Source organism: Podarcis tiliguerta (assembly GCF_965153285.1).
Source record: "Podarcis tiliguerta genome assembly, chromosome: 1".
NCBI lineage: Eukaryota > Metazoa > Chordata > Lepidosauria > Squamata > Lacertidae > Podarcis > Podarcis tiliguerta.
Window position 1 is genome coordinate 2,826,617 of NC_139534.1, and position 18,355 is coordinate 2,844,971.

At 43.8% G+C, this 18,355-nt stretch overlaps 1 protein-coding gene across 1 annotated transcript in view; it reads right to left on the bottom strand.

The window, feature by feature from the left end:
• Positions 1–14,540: 14,540 nt before the first annotated feature.
• The window catches only part of ABCA12 (ATP binding cassette subfamily A member 12), a 125,629-nt gene continuing 121,814 nt past the window's right edge, over positions 14,541–18,355 (bottom strand). Inside the window, exons 52-54 of the mRNA XM_083400196.1 lie at positions 16,525–16,630; positions 15,796–15,933; positions 14,541–14,961 (exon numbers count right to left, since the gene is read on the bottom strand). Coding sequence (XP_083256322.1) covers positions 14,842–14,961; positions 15,796–15,933; positions 16,525–16,630 — 364 coding nt within the window. The 3' untranslated portion in view covers positions 14,541–14,841. The remainder of the gene's footprint in view (positions 14,962–15,795; positions 15,934–16,524; positions 16,631–18,355) is intronic.

The window sequence follows — 18,355 nt, forward strand, 5'->3', positions numbered from 1 at the left end:
AAGGAAAACCTCTCAAGAAATCAGCTCTTTCAAAGTGGGTGAGTTTCTCCAGAAGTTGAAAACAGTAGTATGTATTACTATTTCAGTACTTAACTGTAAGCAATTAGGCTTACAATGAATAAATGTAATTACTACAATGACTGCTTCTGACAAATGGAGACTGAACAGTGCATGCGGATGTCCCCAGCTTAAACTTCATCTTCACCATGATTTCACCTAAATAAGCTACTACTCTCTCGACCTCAGTTCTCCCTCCCAATTTACAATGCGGTGGGGGAGGGGTAATAACGCGGACCTATCTTACAGGGTTGTTTTTTGGATTACAAAATAATGTATGCAAAGCCCTTTGTGTGCTCAAAGGTGGTACAGAAATGTGAAGTATTATGCGCTTAATGTATGGCAATTTCTGCACAGCACAAAGGGCTTATAAAAATAATAATAAAAGAGTCCAAATAAACAAGCTCAAGATAATCCACACACCCATTTCCTTCCCCAGAAGGAGCTCATTGGTGCCCACAGCTGTAAGAAAATAGTTTGTCAGGCAAAGACTTGTGCATGACTAAACTTGCTTACAAGGACCCTGTATCAGCCTCTGAGGTCACTCAGAAGCAATTTTGAAAAGCAGCAGTTCGAGGCCCAGCCTGCAGTTTAAGACCTACTGCCTGTTGTAGCAAAATGCACCAATCTTTCCTCTGATGAAAGCACTGGAAGGACTCTTGGTTTTTAATATTTTGTAATTTGGTTGGAAAGGGGGGGGGACTATAGGTAAAATGAAACACAAAGATGGCTTGCTAAAGCCATGTGGTCCAAGCATGACGCACCCAGCTTAGATATCCTTACTGGTAGGGTTCACATGGTGGAAATGAGAGAACACAAATAGCTTTGTAAACTTTCCTTCTAAGGTGAGGGTGTCGGACCTAGCTAAACCTGACAGGACAACTTGCTCTATGGTCTTAACCCTTTATGCATAAATTATATTGGCTGTATGGGGCTGGATTTATCCAATAGGGAGTTCTGAGTTAAGCTATTTTGAACTCAACCTGTGATGCAAACTGTCAAATGCATAAAGTGAAAAGGCCTCTTTGCTATGAAGATGTTGTGGTCTGTGCATGCGTTGCTACATCAAACTAAAAATGGTGTGGCGGTTTGGTTCAGAATGAGACTAGCATATTAATAGGTGCCTTGTGCTACACGGTGACTCAGTGTTTTCATTTCAGATGACAAAAGTCAGATATTTGTATATGCCAGTAAATGCAAATAAGGCTTGGAACAGGTAAAAAGAATACATTTTCTGTCATGTGCTATCATTTTATACCACCCTAAGCACTCCCCATCCCTACATAAATAATCATAACTCTGTATATTCCATGCTCTGTAGCAGAGAATGTATTTCAGACATGTACCGCTTACAGCGGCTGCAGACTTGAGTGGGGTTGTGATCCTGCATAGCATCATGCTGGCACATTGTGGGCACAGTGCTTCATTTGCCCTGTGCACACCTCCAGGTTCAATTGGTCTAGGATCGTGCAGGGATAGGAGAATCACCTCATAGATAAATGTTAAGTTATTAAAAGCTTTCCCAGCACTTTAAAGAAGAACTCTAATTTGAGATGAAGTCCACAGTTTCCCCCCCAAAAGTGCTTTCAAGAAATCTGAAATGACAGTGCACTTATCTGCACAGTTTGAAGGTTGTTAAACTATCATTTAATTTTGACAGCAAAGGATGGCTTAAGCTCTAAGGTACACCGAAGACAATCCTGTTTAAATGAACTCCAGATCAGATTTCAATAGACCTGTCTGGATTTAGTGCCTAAATAATCTTCTGCTTTGAAAGCAAGAGCACAATCCATTGGGGGCAGTGAGGGGCGGGGGATAAACCAAGATGGAGAAAAACCCCCAACAACAACCAGCCACAAGGAGGGTCTAAATTGGCTGTTGCATTTTAACAGTAACTGAAGCCTTATTTACCTAGGGATCCATTAGCCACGCCATCCCCTGGACCTCGGAGGGAACAAAAGTACCAGGAAAGCAAAATCTTCTTTGGAGAAAAAGAGTTTATTGAGATCTGAGCACAGAGTCAAGGTCTGTACTCAGAGACAGCCTGCTGGTTAGTTCCTAGAAATACACTGGCTGTAAAGCAAGACACTTCAGCAGACTTTCTTATACCCCCAGACTTCCCCAATCGGCTAGCAAATATTGCTTGCTTAACACATTTTATTGCTTGCTAAACATTCCTGTCTTTCTGCTAAGCCAAGCACTCCCTCCCACCTCCTTGTACACGTGTCTAGCTAAGCATTCCCTTCGTATCTCTTCTTATCTTGCATTACTTAAAGCAGAAGCAAAGCAGGAAACATCTTGCTAGTGGTTTTTAGTTGACAGCAGTTTTTGGCTAGGCAGGAAACGACCTTCTGACCTGTAACTAGCATCAGCAGTTTCAGATAGCTGGTTAGACAGGAAACGGCCTCCTGACCTGTCTGATTTAGACTTTGCAAATAACTGCATTTTTGGGTTTGAGCTTGTGTAACCATCCTAGCAGAGTGCCGGAATTTACTATGTGTAGATAATATTTGAGAGCAACAGAATAAAATATTGAGAGAAACCTTTCCCATCTCCCTTTACTCCGTCCTCTTCTTTTGAACAATCTATTACTTAGATTCGTTCTGGGGTAGGGGTCTATATTCTCTCATTACAGCAATCACGCGAGGTCCCATCATGCGAGACATCATCTTTTTCATCATATGTTGCAGGCATTGCATTAAGCAGGGTATACAGAAGCAGAAAAGCAATAGAAGCATTATTGGGCCTATTCTCCCCACAAATACGATACCGTTCATGCCAACAGAAATACGAGAGCATCCATATGACAAGGGCGGTACATATCACTCCTACCCACCAAACCCAATATCTCCATGGTTCCTCCCACCAATATTCAGGGGGTGTGCTCATTGTTGAAGAGCCCACTGATATTTGTGCCCGACTACCTGTTGAGCCTCAAGGATGAGAGCCCACCGGTGAGCTGATGCTCCCACTATGTGGGTCAATTTTTCTATTAGCCCTGTTGGGTGGATTGAACTCTCGTGCTGCCTCCCTAGTGACCAGAGCATATGGAAGCTGAAATCCTGGGGTGGCAATTCTTACTGGCACTTGTTTAGTAATTTCAATGCACACCTGGCTCAGGCTCCCATCTATCACCTGGGTTAAGAGTAGGACCTGGTCTATCAAATGAGGTTGGTACAGTGCTCTACCTTCCAGATAACAGTTGACTACCCTCCCACAACAGCAAGAGCGGTACAGAACTAGATAGATTTCGATCGTCTCTACAGCTTCCCGTAAGAGCACTGTCCACGCATGCTGGTCAGTGGTGTGGGAGAGGAGCCACAACGGGGCAGTGGGGTGTCTCAATACGGTAATCTCATCAAACCCCAGTTTCCAATAGCCAAGGAGCACGCCATCTCTTACCACCGGCAAGACGAACCAGTCGTAGCAGAGGCCAGCAGGCCAATAGGGTTGGTATGGTTCGGTAGGGTCAGGGCAATAAGACATAGAGCAAGTCAATAAAGAAAATAAGAGAGAAAAGAGAAAGTCTTTGTAACTGTCCTTGTGATGATTAGTCGCAGGATCTCGTTGCCCGTGGCCTAACGCTTTTTCCTGGTAGCGTCAGACACAAGGTGATGATCAACTTCAGAGGGTCAGCGGGATTTCTTTTGCAAGTCCAGACACCCTTCTTCAGATGCGTGTGATGTACCCAGGGGATCACCTCGACTACTTTCACTGCAGTTAGGGATGAGGGGGTCGCCAGACGCTGTCACTCAGAGGGACTGGTGAACCGGCTCAGCGAGACTGCCACGGGACTGCAGGTGTACGCTTGAGGGAATACCTGGAAAGAAAGCAAACACACACAACAAACACAGGGATTGCACTTGTTCTTGGGTGATGTGATCTCCCATCTGCCCAAACCGGCGGGGATGCCTCGGACGAAAGGGGTTGGCCTGCCATATAGAAGTTCAAAGGGTGATAGTTCTCAGTCTCTTGGTTGGCGCACAGGGCACATTTTGGGATATAGCAGCAGTTAGTTATAGCAGCAGTTAGTTGAGGTAGAATATTCTCCCAAGGTGCGCCTTAGCAGCTGGGCCTCCCAAATGGGTGGACTCGTGGTAATTCTTTACAATTGTGCTGGCCAGATGTTGGGGCACAAAAACACGGCTGTCCGGTCCTTCCTGGAGCGTTGCTCCTTCTTGGCTGGTCCACTGCTGTTCATCAAGGGTGTAACGTGGTTCCACATCGTCTGGAGTGAGTTCTGGTACCAATATCAAAAGTCCCGGTGGTGCCTCTAAATTGGCTGGAGAACAAATGTCTACGTTGGGGGCGCTGCCTGCGGGCGCCCCTCCCATCCAATTCTTCACCGTGCGTAGAGATATCAGCAAGGCGGTCGTCACTGGAGGGGATCTTCAGGATGCTGAGACACAGTCCAATCTGAAGCAGCTTTCTTATGTGGTGGACCCAAGGGGTGGTGCCAGCGACCTTCACAGCTGTGGGTGTGGAGAGCAGATGGGCCCTTCCAGCACGGCGGCAGTGGTGCCTGGGACCAGTCTCATCCACACCTCGTCACCTGGCTCAAACTGGTCATGCAAGAAGTTCGGGCCTGGGTTGAGAGAGAAAATCTCGAGAGAGAGACTGTACATAATTGTTCAATTCCACATCTTGAGCAGGGATAGGTGAAAGCATGCACACATAAGGAACCGGTCTCCCAAACATCACTTCAAAAGGGTGACAAGTGAATACGTTTCAATGGGAGGCTACAGACTCTAAGCAAAGCCAAGGGCAACATGGACACCCAATTAGACCCTGTTTCTTGGGTCAATGGTTTTTTTTCAAAGTCCTGTTCATCCTTTCCTCTTTTCCAGAACTTTGGGGCCTATATGCGGTACCCACCATCTTCCTTCTTCACTGGCAACAGTGGGGTGTTTCACTGTGATTGGCATTGTTTCAAGATTCCATGTTGAAGCAATCGCTTCAAATGCACCCACACTCCTTCAGCTGCCTGTCGTGGGATGGGGTATTGGTTTTTATCTTTCGCCCATAGTCCAGGGTCAACATCATGAGGCAGGCTAACAGGGAGGATTCCCTCCTCTTCTTTTACCATCATCAAGCACCAATGGTCTCTCAGGGGCATTTCTAAAGAAAACTCTCCTGCTGGTCCAGTTGTCATCATTACTTCCCCCATTGGTTGGAAGGAAATCTGGGCTTGTAATTTTGTTAACAAGTCTTGGCCCAATAAAGGAATGGGACACTCTGGTATATACAAAAAATTGTGCTGGACTACTTGGCCACCTAGGCAGCAGGTAACAGACTGCAAAAAACGGGGCCTTTTGTGATTTACCTGTGGCCCCAATTATATTAACCACTTGGTTTGTGGGTTTTGTTACAGGCACAGGTAAGACTGAGTGGGCAGCTCCCTTGTTCACCTTCTCCTACCTGTAATAAGGTAGCTAGGTTAAGGGCTGTGGTAACCTGAAACTTCAGGCGTGAATGTAATAACAGCATCTGGCACTTCCTCATTTTCGCTTGTGATAGGAAATAGGTGCCTTTCATGTCAAGTAAGGCTGGGACTGCATGTGGAGTCACACAGGTGGTGTCCTGTCCAAACGTGAATTTTATCTGCCTTCGTGAGTAGGGTGGCCACTGCCACAATCGCTTTCATACAGGGGGGGGGCAATCTCTGTTCTGTTGGGGTTAGCTTCTCTGACAAGTATGCGACGGGTTGCTGCCAATTTTTCAGTTTCTGGCATAAGACTCCCTTGGCTACCCCCTGGTCTTCATCTATGAACAGCGTAAAAGGCTTCTTGGGGTTTGGATGCCAAGCACTGGGGCTTGTTGTCACTTTGAGATCCTGAAAAGCCTGCTGCTGTTCCCTGCCCCATATAAAAGGATCCTTCTCTATTCCCTAGTTGACTCATGCAGGGGCCAAGCAATGCTTCTGTAATTAGTAGTGAGTCCAGGAGATATTGTTCATCATCATAAGTGGGATTATAGGTTTAAAAAAAAAAAAATCCCTTCAAACAATTTTACGATCTTTGCTGGATTCTCCTCAAAAGAGGGGTTCTGATTTCTCCAATTACAAACATCTGCACTTGAAAAGGGTATATGCTGGACCGTGTAGGTCTGTGGTGCCTTCGCTTGTTCAGCTGGGACAGGGGCTGGTGGATCATAAACCCTCTGAAGGGGCATTTCTCCAGTTGCCTGATCCTTCCTGGTTTTCTCATACTATCTGTGAGACATAACTCTCTTCGCCGCCTGTCCCCACTTACGTTGCCATCTCTTCCTCTTTTCAGGGGTGCAGCATTCTGCTGCCTCAACTAACAAGGGGCTTACATCCAACTTCTTCCTCAAATGGCTTTACAAACTCCTTTAGTCTCTTTTTCTGTCTTTCTGTCCACATTTTCTTTCCTTGATTCATATCATCTAGTGTCTTCCTAAACTCTTCGTTATCTTCCTCATCTTCCTCTTCTTCCGTCTCACTATCCTCCTTCGCAGGTCCTCCTCCCCCCTACACCAGCACCTCCCTGTGCTTCTTGATCTTGGCCTGGGGGGGGGGGGGGGTTTGGAGGGGCTGTTGGTGGAGTGTAAGGTGGTGGCTTAATCACTCCCCCTCCTCATCTTCTGGGTCTTCTAACACCAGAGGCTTCACTGTACAAATCCTGTTCTGTGTGTTGCTGTCACAGCAAGACTTTAGCCATGGTAGATTCTTTTCTTTACATTGGTCTTCCATGTAGAGATATAGGGGATCTGGTCTGGGTGGACATTTAATATATTTTGCCACAGGGGGTTGATTTGCCACAGGGGGTTGATTAATTGCAAATCAAAGCCACGCAGTTCTCTGGGTTGGCAAGTCCACCTCACATAAAGTTTTGAGTCTCTGTTTTTTCAATGTGAATCATCACTCTTCGTGGCTGTTTTCCAGTTATTAAAAAAGCATTCCAGAGGAATACATTGGCTTGCTCCAGACCCTATTTTTTTTTTTTTTTTTTTTTTTTTTTTTTTTTTTTTTTTTTCAGATACTCCGCACCTGACTGGGCTGTAAATTCTTTCACAGTTCACACGATACAGATTGTGGTCTGCACGAGGTCGCCCTGGCAGAAAACGCACAACCCTGCAATCGCTCGGCCAAGGGGAGCGCTAGGCCCCGACCCACACTTGACAACAATTCAGTCACTGGAGTATCTGACACACAACATGTCAACAAAACACTCAATTCCCTCTGCCCCATTCCCTTTCCCAAACCTTTACCAATTCCTTTCCTGGTGGCATTCTTACTGCCGGGCACTCTACTGCCAACTACCAGGTGAGGCTGATCAGGCCTCTGGCCCTTTCCCTCGGGCCCCTAGCCCTTTCCCTCGGGCTTACCTTTCTCCGCTGCGGACCTGTCCCCTCGGCGCCGTTCTGTCCTCTTGTTCTCCCTCAACTAGATGTCTCCGCTCCAGGACGGTGTGGCAATCTCCCCCTACAAACTGGCAGGGTGTGCACCGGAAATGCGAACGCCGATTGGAGCTTGTTCACCTTGGTTGAGCCTGGCCCTCCGGTCCGTATTTGGGGAGGGGGCTGATCCCGGACGAGCCCCCAAAGAAATGAAGCCTTATTTACCTAGGGATCCATTAGCCACGCCATCCCCTGGACCTCGGAGGGAACAAAAGTACCAGGAAAGCAAAATCTTCTTTGGAGAAAAAGAGTTTATTGAGATCTGAGCACAGAGTCAAGGTCTGTACTCAGAGACAGCCTGCTGGTTAGTTCCTAGAAATACACTGGCTGTAAAGCAAGACACTTCAGCAGACTTTCTTATACCCCCAGACTTCCCCAATCGGCTAGCAAATATTGCTTGCTTAACACATTTTATTGCTTGCTAAACATTCCTGTCTTTCTGCTAAGCCAAGCACTCCCTCCCACCTCCTTGTACACGTGTCTAGCTAAGCATTCCCTTCGTATCTCTTCTTATCTTGCATTACTTAAAGCAGAAGCAAAGCAGGAAACATCTTGCTAGTGGTTTTTAGTTGACAGCAGTTTTTGGCTAGGCAGGAAACGACCTTCTGACCTGTAACTAGCATCAGCAGTTTCAGATAGCTGGTTAGACAGGAAACGGCCTCCTGACCTGTCTGATTTAGACTTTGCAAATAACTGCATTTTTGGGTTTGAGCTTGTGTAACCATCCTAGCAGAGTGCCGGAATTTACTATGTGTAGATAATATTTGAGAGCAACAGAATAAAATATTGAGAGAAACCTTTCCCATCTCCCTTTATAACTAACACATAACCAGCAGAGAGTTATTTGGGAATAAAGTGAATGCCCAGTGATTTGGTGGAGCAAGAACCTGGGGTGGCAGGGAGACACATCTCCAGAACTTTTTTTGCATCAGTGATGACACCATATGCAGGATCACCATCTTGCCATGTTGGCAGGTTGGAATACAGGACATTTAGTATTCAATGAATTGCTGGCAGCACAGATATTTAGGACCCAAGTTGTTTAGGGATCTATATGACAACAAAAGCATCTTGAATATGTCAACATAAGTATGTACATACATACACACATATATGAGCAAACAATGTGACCACCATTTTTGGACTCTACTTAGGTGCATGGCCGGGGCACTGCCATGGCCAGCTCTTGCACTTCAAAAATGACCACAACACCACCATCGACCACTGTTCAAATTTCCTTTCCCTCCTCCATTATGTTTTTCATTTGTTATAGAGCTTCACCCTTTCCTTGTCCCTGCATATTTTTAATACAAAGCAGATTTTATAATGCAAAATCACCCTCAAACCAATAAAAGGCCACAGTATGGCCAGTATGATTGCATGATAGAGTACTCCTCCTTTTTACTTACTGAACTCTTCAAGGTGTTTTTTAAGCCCAGTCCCTCCTTCTAGAATATATGTTTTTAGCCAAATACAACAAATTAGATTCACATGCTAAGAACCAGTGCGATAACACCATAGAGTCTTTCTCCTATTGCGCCTTGAGCTCTTCAGGTTTTGTTTTTTTAAAAAACAACCTCTCCTCCCTGTCCTCCTTTTTCCTAGTAGATGCCCTTCTATAGCATGTTTTTAGCCAAATGCAACTTAAATTATATATACATGCTACCGGTTTTATACATATATATAATTCAGATTCAGATAGTTATTCTGTCTACAAAAGCAACTTCCACCTATTGGCTGTGCCTGTTTTGCCTCCAGCACCTCTGGAAGTTCACATATATAAAATCCAGCATACATTGAGCCAAATCATGAGAGAGAGAGAGAATATCTTCAAGGAGCTGAGAGTGGTGGCTGGAGGGAAGGAAAGGAGTATCTTGAAGGGAAATGTCTCAGAAACAAATTATTTATTCAAGTATAAAAACTGATTTGGACACAGTACTTACGTGATCAAGGCACTCTGAAAAGAAAGGATTGCAAGCTCGTTCATCAACAAATCATTGGAGTCTCATTTACCTACTCTTGTGTCTGGAGTGTAACATCACAAATTGCAAGTGCTCCATACAAAAAAGACACAAGAAACTAAATGTCAGAGAGAAATCTAGGCTAGAACCTCCGCCCCAACACTAAATTTTCTAGGCATAGTGATTTATTTATTTTGGGCATGGAGGGGCTATCCCCAATCAATTGAGCCCAATCGTTGTGACCAGAAGTAACCTGTGATGCTACACTTGGCATGTAATAAAAGGGAATGCCACCTGAAGTACCAAATTAGCCCAAGGAGGCAAATCAACTTCAATCAATTCAAGTCACCATTGTGAGTCAATTATTAAATGTCTACTTGACATCTTTAGCCTTGGACCTTTCTAGCCATTGCACAAGGTACAAATCTTCCTCACTTGCATTTGTGATTTACAAGAGTGTCCTTCAATCAACCATCCTCTTCTAATTAACATTTAGAGGCCACATGATTCATCTAGTTGACACTCATTTCTCTCCTATTCCCTGAAAAATGCTCTAGCACTGTGAAGTTCTCAAGTTAGATAATGTGGAAGGGAGCAGAGGTCAAAAGCTTATTGATGGAAAAGAAATGAGGGCTTCAGGACCACAGTGATCAGTAGTGGTGGGAAAAGAGAGATTGATGAATTTCAGTCAGTAAAGTATGAGTTCTTCTGCTGTGCTGAAGTGAAAGACATGTTTGCACAAGACTTCTGCCAGAGGAGAATCACACAGAAATGACAGCTGTGCCACAATTGTTTCAGTGTATCCTAGGGAACTTCTACAACTTTGGTCTTTAGCTACTGGGGTGATGGCTAATAAATAGGTTGTTGCACTCTGTTTTGAAGTGGTTCACACCAACGGTATCATCAACATTTGTATTTACCTCTTTTTTTTAGAGAAGGGGCAGGGAGTCGGAAAAGAGAAGAAATAACGAGGACATATGTGACAGAGTTGTACATTCCCCTCAGATGAGGCATGAGACCAACATGTGGAGCAATGCTTCTGAGATGCTAGATAGATAGATGCTAGATAGATAGATAGATAGATAGATAGATGATAGATGATTGATAGATGATGATAGATGATGATAGATGATAGATAGATTTGATTGATTGTATGCTGCCCCATACCTACAGATCAGTTCACAACATATCACGATAAAAAACACAAAATACAAAAAAGAAGAAAACCCAATAACCCCTCCATCCACAACACATTTTAAAAGGGCATCAGATATCAATCAGCCAAAGGCCTGTTTCCTAAAGGTGTACAGTGGCACCTTGGTTTACAACCATAATCCATTCCGGAGGTCTGGTTGTAAACCAAAAGAGGATGTAAATCAAGGTGCACTTTCACCAATGGGGCCTCCCCCCCAAAACCAGGTTGTAATCCAAAAAAATGGGTTGTAAACCAAAAAAACGGACATGCACTTCTGGGTTTGATGTGGCTGTGATCCAGAATGGTGGCAAACCAAGGGACCACTATATATTGAAGGGGCCAGTCAAACCTTCCTGGGGAGAGATTTGAAGCAGCCTTGGGATGATGGTCTGAGGCAAAGCAAACTGGCTCCAAGGGTTCAGAACCTCTTCAGTACCTCAGGAGAGCTTGTAAAGTGGGTTAAAGAAAACCCTAGTTGTTTCTTTTTGAACTCTCCCAGAAGCTCTCCAAGAATGGGAAATGCCAGGCAGAGAGAAGACAGAAAAGGGCGAGTGTGTACTTCTCTCTCTCTCTTCCTGTGGGAAGGGCTGGTTTGAAGCCTGCTTATTTTTTAATACATAAATCCCTAACCCCTGCATCTATCTCTCTGAATTTTAGGGGGACCTTTATGCTATGGATTGCCCTGTGCTCTGTGAGGAAGGGTGGGTTGCCATATTTTGAAGAGCAGTAAGAGGACACATTTACTGACTTCTGCTTTTAACTATGGATTGCTATGACGACTCTACCCAAGAAAAAGAGGACATGTCCTGGAAAAAGAGGACACATGGCAACCCTAATTTACTGCCCACAAGGAAAACAACACATTTGAAAAGACCTAAAACTTTAAAGACACCTATCACAAAAAGTCCTGCATCTGTTTGCCTGAAAGTTGGTAGGCTTCATCCCCTCCAAAGGTCCTATTATTCCTGAAAATTTTATCAAAATCAGCTAACATGTTTTTTTAAAAAAAGATCTAGGCATTTGTTATTGTCCTCCTATAGTCAATGTGGAACAGATCTAAGGCTCTGAAAAACAAGGCAAGGCAACTTTTGTGTCAGACCAGAGATGAAACGCACGTCACAGAGATGAGTGAGATAACCCTATATCTGAGAGAACAAGGTGGGTTCTATATGCTAATAAATTAAAAGTGAGTTCCATGTTTTAGGTTGGAGATAACAGTGTTTGTTCTATGACACAAGGGCAAATGCATTCATATGAACAAAATGCAGGGCTTTTTCAGCTGGAACTCACTGGAACTCAGTTCTGGCTCCTCTCAGGTGGGTGCCATTGTCATTATAAGAGAACAAGGGAAGCGTTCATGGTGAGCCCCAGAACCTCTTTTTCTAGAAAAATAGCACTGACAAAATGTAACCCCAGAGTTGCTGTTGGGCAAAGCTACTCAAGAGTGACTGACTAGATTTTTCATATTCGACATTCATTCCCACTGATAGTCTAGATAAAAGTTCTGGGAATACTGATTTTGGTCCTAGTGACTTTGGAAGACAGAAGACCTGAAGCCACCTTGAAAAACTGTTTCGCTGAAGGCAATCTGCTGGAAAGAGCCTCAGTTGGTTTAAAAGACAGAGGCCAAAATGTTGTGCTTTACAATAAAGGCAAAGAGTAATGGTTCCTAGGGATGCTGCCTCTTGCTGATTCTTCAGTCCATCCGTTCTATACTTAAACATGGTATGTTTTCTTTAAAGCTAAAACTGGCAGTCATGTGAAAGCATTTAAAGACATTATTTTCTAGTTACAGAAGTCTAAAGTGGGGAAAAGGGACACTTTTCTCTCCATCCCACATCAAATGCAAAGCCAGCCCTGGACACTGAGGATTAGGAATCGTCTGTCACCAGCAGAGCAAAGCCACTGACATCATAAAACAATGCACTGCCTGGAATGAATGATTGGATTTAAATCATTGGCATTCATGCTCTGAACCCTTTGCAGCTACAGCAAACCCACCATCAAAGGAACACTTGAGTCTATGCTGTGTGACATGCAACCGAAAACCAATTCACAATATAGGGACAACAGTCATAATGGGAGAAGCAGAAAGTATTTCTTAATGTATCAAACACTTACTTTTTCCTCAACAAATAGCTGTTTCAGATCCTGATCAAATTAACTTCTGTACTAAAGTACTTTGCACATGCAAATTTTCACTACCGTTTAATCAGTCTGATTTCACCACAATTTGCTTTTTGTGGGCATTTTGGGGTGTTAGAAATATCCTGGGTGCAAAATTTCTTTCACTGTCTTAGTAAATAAAAACAATTTCCTCTTATTTCTGATGTTCAGGGTAAGAGCTGATGCTTATGTACCCAAAATGATACCATTTGCACACAAGAGGGAAGTATCCATGAGAGTTACCTTCATGGAAGCAAGTTTAAGACTGCATAGCTTGAAAGAGCAATTCTTGGAGGGTTAAAAAAAGTCAGTGAAGCCTCTTCTCTCTTGCACATACATAGCAAGACTAACTCAGGACCTCACTTTCTAATAATACAAAAATCAGTGTTGTAGAAAAGGTGGGATGTGTTCCCCTTTATGCTCATTAAAATAATATGGGAATAACAACAAAAAAGCAAATGATGAGGGATGGCCACTCTTCCACCTGTGCGATGCCTAGAAAGCGTGAGTCCAAGCAGTTTCCCCTTTGCCCTGCTCCCTTCCAAGGAAAAACCTGCTCTTTAGTGATAGATCAGAACAAATGTCCATCTGGGGAAAACACAAATTGTTGTTTTCTGCGGGGTGGGGGAAGCAGCAAGGCCAGAGGAATGTGGATAAACCCGCAATCACTCTCTGTAATAGGTCTCAGCAGCAACAGGTTGCTGTGCTCCTGGATTTACACATTTTACTAGGCAAATTTTCTTACACTGAGATTATTCTAAATCTGATCAAATTTTGTACAATAAAAAAGGAGCTGAATAATCTGCCTCCAGACTGAACAAAGTAAAATTATATTATATCCAATTTATTCTATAATATATATTGCATATTATATCCAATTTATTATCAAATTATATTATATCCAAGTTATTTCTGATTTTTTAGAGGATTGATAGGATCACAGAATTGTAGAGTTGGGTCCAACCCCCTGCAAAGCAGGAATCTCACCACACAACCCCCCACCTCAGATGAAACCATACCGGTCCCTGGTTAGCTTTGCAAATGCGCTAGCAGTTTTATTGCTGCACCATTAAGTTGGGTAAATTTCATAATATCTTGGCAAGAACAAAGATGGTAGAAGACAAGAGAGTGTATCAATATGGATATGGGAGCTACACCAGGGGGACTTTGCACCTTTGGGAGCCTTGCTGGAAACCTTCCATTGATTAGGAAACTTATTTTTCTTCTTAGAAGGAATCTGACATCCAAATTCTGCTCCATCAGTCCAAGAAAATTTCATTCTACACTCTCTTTGTCTGGCCACTCTTCAGGAAAATTTATATGGTGCTTCATGTTTTATATATGGGGCTAACCAAAGATCATGGGATGCAGGTAGCACTGTGGTCTACTAAACCACTGAGTCCAGGGCTTGCCGATCAGAATCCTTGTGAAAGAGTGAGCTCCCGTTGCTCTCTCCCAGCTCCTGTCAACCTAGCAGTTCGAAAGCATGTAAAAAAGTGCAGGTAGATAAATAGGTACCACTCCGGCAGGAAGGTAAACAGTATTTCCGTGCACTGCTCTGGTTTTGCCAGAAGCGGCTTAGTCATGCTGGCCACATGACCCAGAAGGTGTACGCTGGCTCCCTCGGCCAATAAAGCGAGATGAGCGCCGCAGTCCCAGAGTCGTCTGCAACTAGACTTAGCTGTCAGGGATTCTTTACCTTTTTTTTTAACCAAAGATCACAGAAATTAAAAGGTAACGACTTTGGGTTTTAAATAATTTTATTTAATACTGATGTAACCCCGTACACAGCAAAGCATTAGCTTATGACCCTGAATGCAGAAGAGTTGTTTTCATCTAGCGGATATGGTACTTGGGGGAAGGAAGTTCCCAAGCCCACAGGGCAACATGCACAGGAAAGTGTCTATACATAATGAGCACAGAAGCCAATGCAGAGGAAACAATTTAAAGACCAATCTGATATAAGGATAGGTTTTTCCATCCAGGGTTCTAGTGTTCAGGATTCCAAAATGAATACCTAAAATATCTTGAGAGACTAAAACCTTAGTAAAGAGCAGTTACGTTAGAATCTTGGCTGCTTAAGTCACAGCTATCTGAGGTTATGTCTGAACTTGCATCCGAAACATCCAGGTCACCTTGATCTTTAGCAAAGTTGATGAAAACCTAAAATGAAACAAAATATATGAAATTAAATCTACCCTGCTTTGTGGATTGCTTACAAATGCCTTCCCAAGGCTGGATATTCATGCGCATGTAAAGAGACTTGGCAAAACATAATATTCCACAGGCAAACTATTGTTTTTCCTATTTCCTACAGATCCCTCTGAAATTTCCTGCCTACTACATTCCTCTTTTTGTTTTAATAGCAAAATGGATTAGATGTTAAATAGAAGCCTTCATATACTGCTTGGCTAAAGAATTCACGTTGTATCTCAGGTACACCTATATTTTTAAAAAATCTAGCTGGTATCTGCCATATTGTTCCTATACTTTGGGCCGTGAGCTTAGAATGATATAGCTGGTAAAAGCTGCTTTTAGATATTCTATGTTCAGTAATGGAGCAGTTTGAAAAGGAAATACAATATATCTAAAAGATACCACCATCTGCATAAACCTGCTCCAGGTGTCCCTGCCTTTGGAAGTTAGAAGGTGGGTCCAAAAGCAGGATTTTCTCTGTGGTGGTGCCCTGATTTCGGATTCCCTCCCCAGAAGGACACCAAAACTGCTATTTTCTGGGTACTTGATTAAAACTGCCATGTTCTTCAAGGCTTTTGATAGTAAATAATATTGATCTGTTGGCTTCTCTCTGATGTTTTCAGTGTTTACAGGTTGTGTTGTGTTATTTTAGGTGTTGGTGCTGTATACTATTATTTATAAAGACAATCAAATTGCTAGCTGCTTTGGATGCCTAGAAAGGCAAGGTAGACATATTTAAGATAAAAATAAACACATACATAAATACATGTATAGCATAATTGGACAAGTATCATTCCATACCTCTTCTAGAGTTGTTTGACTCACTGAGAAGTGCCTGATTTTGAAGACTTCTTTGTTTGCTTCCAGCATTTGAAATATGTTTGCTACGCCTCCTGCAGACACTGGGACATGATATTCCACCATATTCAGTTGATGGTCCTGTACCAATAAGAAGATTTACTGCTAATGAATGCCAGATTCAGAGGGGGTAGGCATTGTTTATCTTATTGATTGATAGCTATCCTTATGAGCTCTGGCCCCTTTGTGTGCTCGTGTTTATTCCTCCGTACAGCCTCCTTTTTTTCCAATGTTTCTGTTGCTGATTCTGGATCTCCACACAACAGTTATGCAAGGAGCACCGAAATCAGTTAGGTCTAATGTTACTAGCTGCTATTGATCAGGAAGATGTTTCAAATGTTGGTTCTCTCATTTTGTCACTGACATGATAGATCGATTCAGTCATGAGATTGCAGAGGAACTATGTAAAATCTTAACACCTCAGTTCCCTTGCCTTTATAATAAGAAGGTAATATTTGGTTGGTACTGTTAAATCATGGAAGTACTTTAATGATAGCATTGCTGAAATAACTCAAGACACTTTAAAAATTCTGATAGTGCTCAAATGCATTCAAAACTATTTGCCCTCATTCTTGCCAGTATCTGGGCTCCGCCACTTTAGGCTGCAGGTGGATACTCAAAATATTTATCACTTCCTACAACATAATGCCCTGCACATTCTTCTACATTTACCTTCAGATGTGTATTTGGAAAGGTCAATTGCAAAAATTCTGTCAGCTTTTCTATACTGTCGGAATTATTATTCAAATGCATCTTCACGGTGAAACCTTTTCCAAATCTGGGGGGATAAAAGGAAATAAATATTTTATGGAATGTAAAAGAGGTTTAAAAACTAGAATCAAGCAGTACTTCTAGGACACCAAACAAAAACTATTTTAAATTCTTACAATAACTGCAAGGACATTAGGGATAAATCTGGCCACTGTCAATGTGCAGAAACTCCCATGTCAGGGATAGTCAACGTGTAGGGTCTGGAAGAAGTAAGGCGCAAGCAAACTATCTGTGCAAGAGGAATTAATATTTGCTTCAGCAGAGCTCCTTTCCTCCACCCAGCTTGCATGTACGTCACAAAATCTAGGTCACCATCCGGCGGAATAGGCTAGTGGTCAAGTATTTTACACCCAGGACTGGCTGGGGATACAGAAGGTGCACACAGATTTTAATCATTGCCTAAATGCTGCAATGTGAGTGCGCTGAATGAGAAGCAGTGGGACTTTAATGAGCCTTATGCTCATCCTTCAGCGTATGGGTGCTGCATCTAAAACAAAACATGCCCCAAGTATCCACACCAGGGATGGGTAATGTGTGACCCTCCAAATGAGAGCTGTATTGCATATAATTTAGAGTTTATTTTCGGGCTGACCAGAAGATGATTTACTAAACAGAGTTTGAAGTCCTGTTTCACCTCAGTCCCTTGTGTGACGAGGGCAGTTTCATTCCCATGTTGGGGCCTGAATTCCAAGTGGAAGGGATCCAAATGTTCTGCATCCTCCAGATGTGCCCGGAGTTGTTCCACAACCACCTGCTCAATGACTGCTCCCCACATTAACAGGGAGGCAGCTTTTGCGTGGTTGAGCGCAGCCCCCCCCCCCCAGACTATGAGGCTCCCAGCAAGGTAGCCTGGCTTCGCCTCCCCCCCCCCCAGCTGGGTACCTGGAGGTTCCCGCCTAGCCTCAACAATTAACCAATCCTGGCTGGGGGGGGCGTTGCCAAGGGAATTGGCCAGGTAGAGTTAGGACTGCCCACACTCACAATAGAGGGTGTAACTTACCTGTTTGTCCTCAGTTGGCTCCTGAACCCCCCGCCCCCGCCCTCCCTCAATTTATGCCTTCTTCTGCAGTTTAAACTTCTTCTTTACAGCTATGCAGGCGCTGCTGCGGTCTTTGATGGTTGCCGTTGAGAGACCGGGAAGGAATTTCCCTGCATTGGCAGGTTTCGCCTTCCCCGTAGCAAAATGTCACAATTTTGGTGGTTTGTAGGCCTTGGGCGGAATCCTGTAGTCTCTCTTCCCTCAATGGGGGGGGGGGCGTGAAGCGGTGACCCACGCCCCCCCCCCAGGCGGCGATCCCAGGGTTCCACATTAAAGGGGTTATTTTGAGGGGAGGCACTGGCCATACGCCAACGGGTTGTCAGTGCTCTCCCCTTCAATGCAGCGAAATTGGGGGTGGGCTCTCTGTTTGAAGAGACATTCTAAAGAGTCAGCCCAATCCTCACACACTTTGGATAACCCTGATGTTCCCCAGATCCCAGGACGGGGACTGGGAGGGATAAATGCCCAATGCCTAAGCCAATGTCTTCCTACATCTGAAAGTTTAATAAAGTTGTGGCCAATTTTAATCCCATAACATGTTGTCAGGTGCCGTTATTCATTCTGGGGGTCGCCTGGGGCTTGGGGGTCTCCGTCTGTCCGAACAATCACCTTGCCCAGGAATGGAAGATTTGAGACTGGGCGATAATTGACCATAATGGCTGGGTCCAAAGATACCGCTTCTTTAAGGGAGTC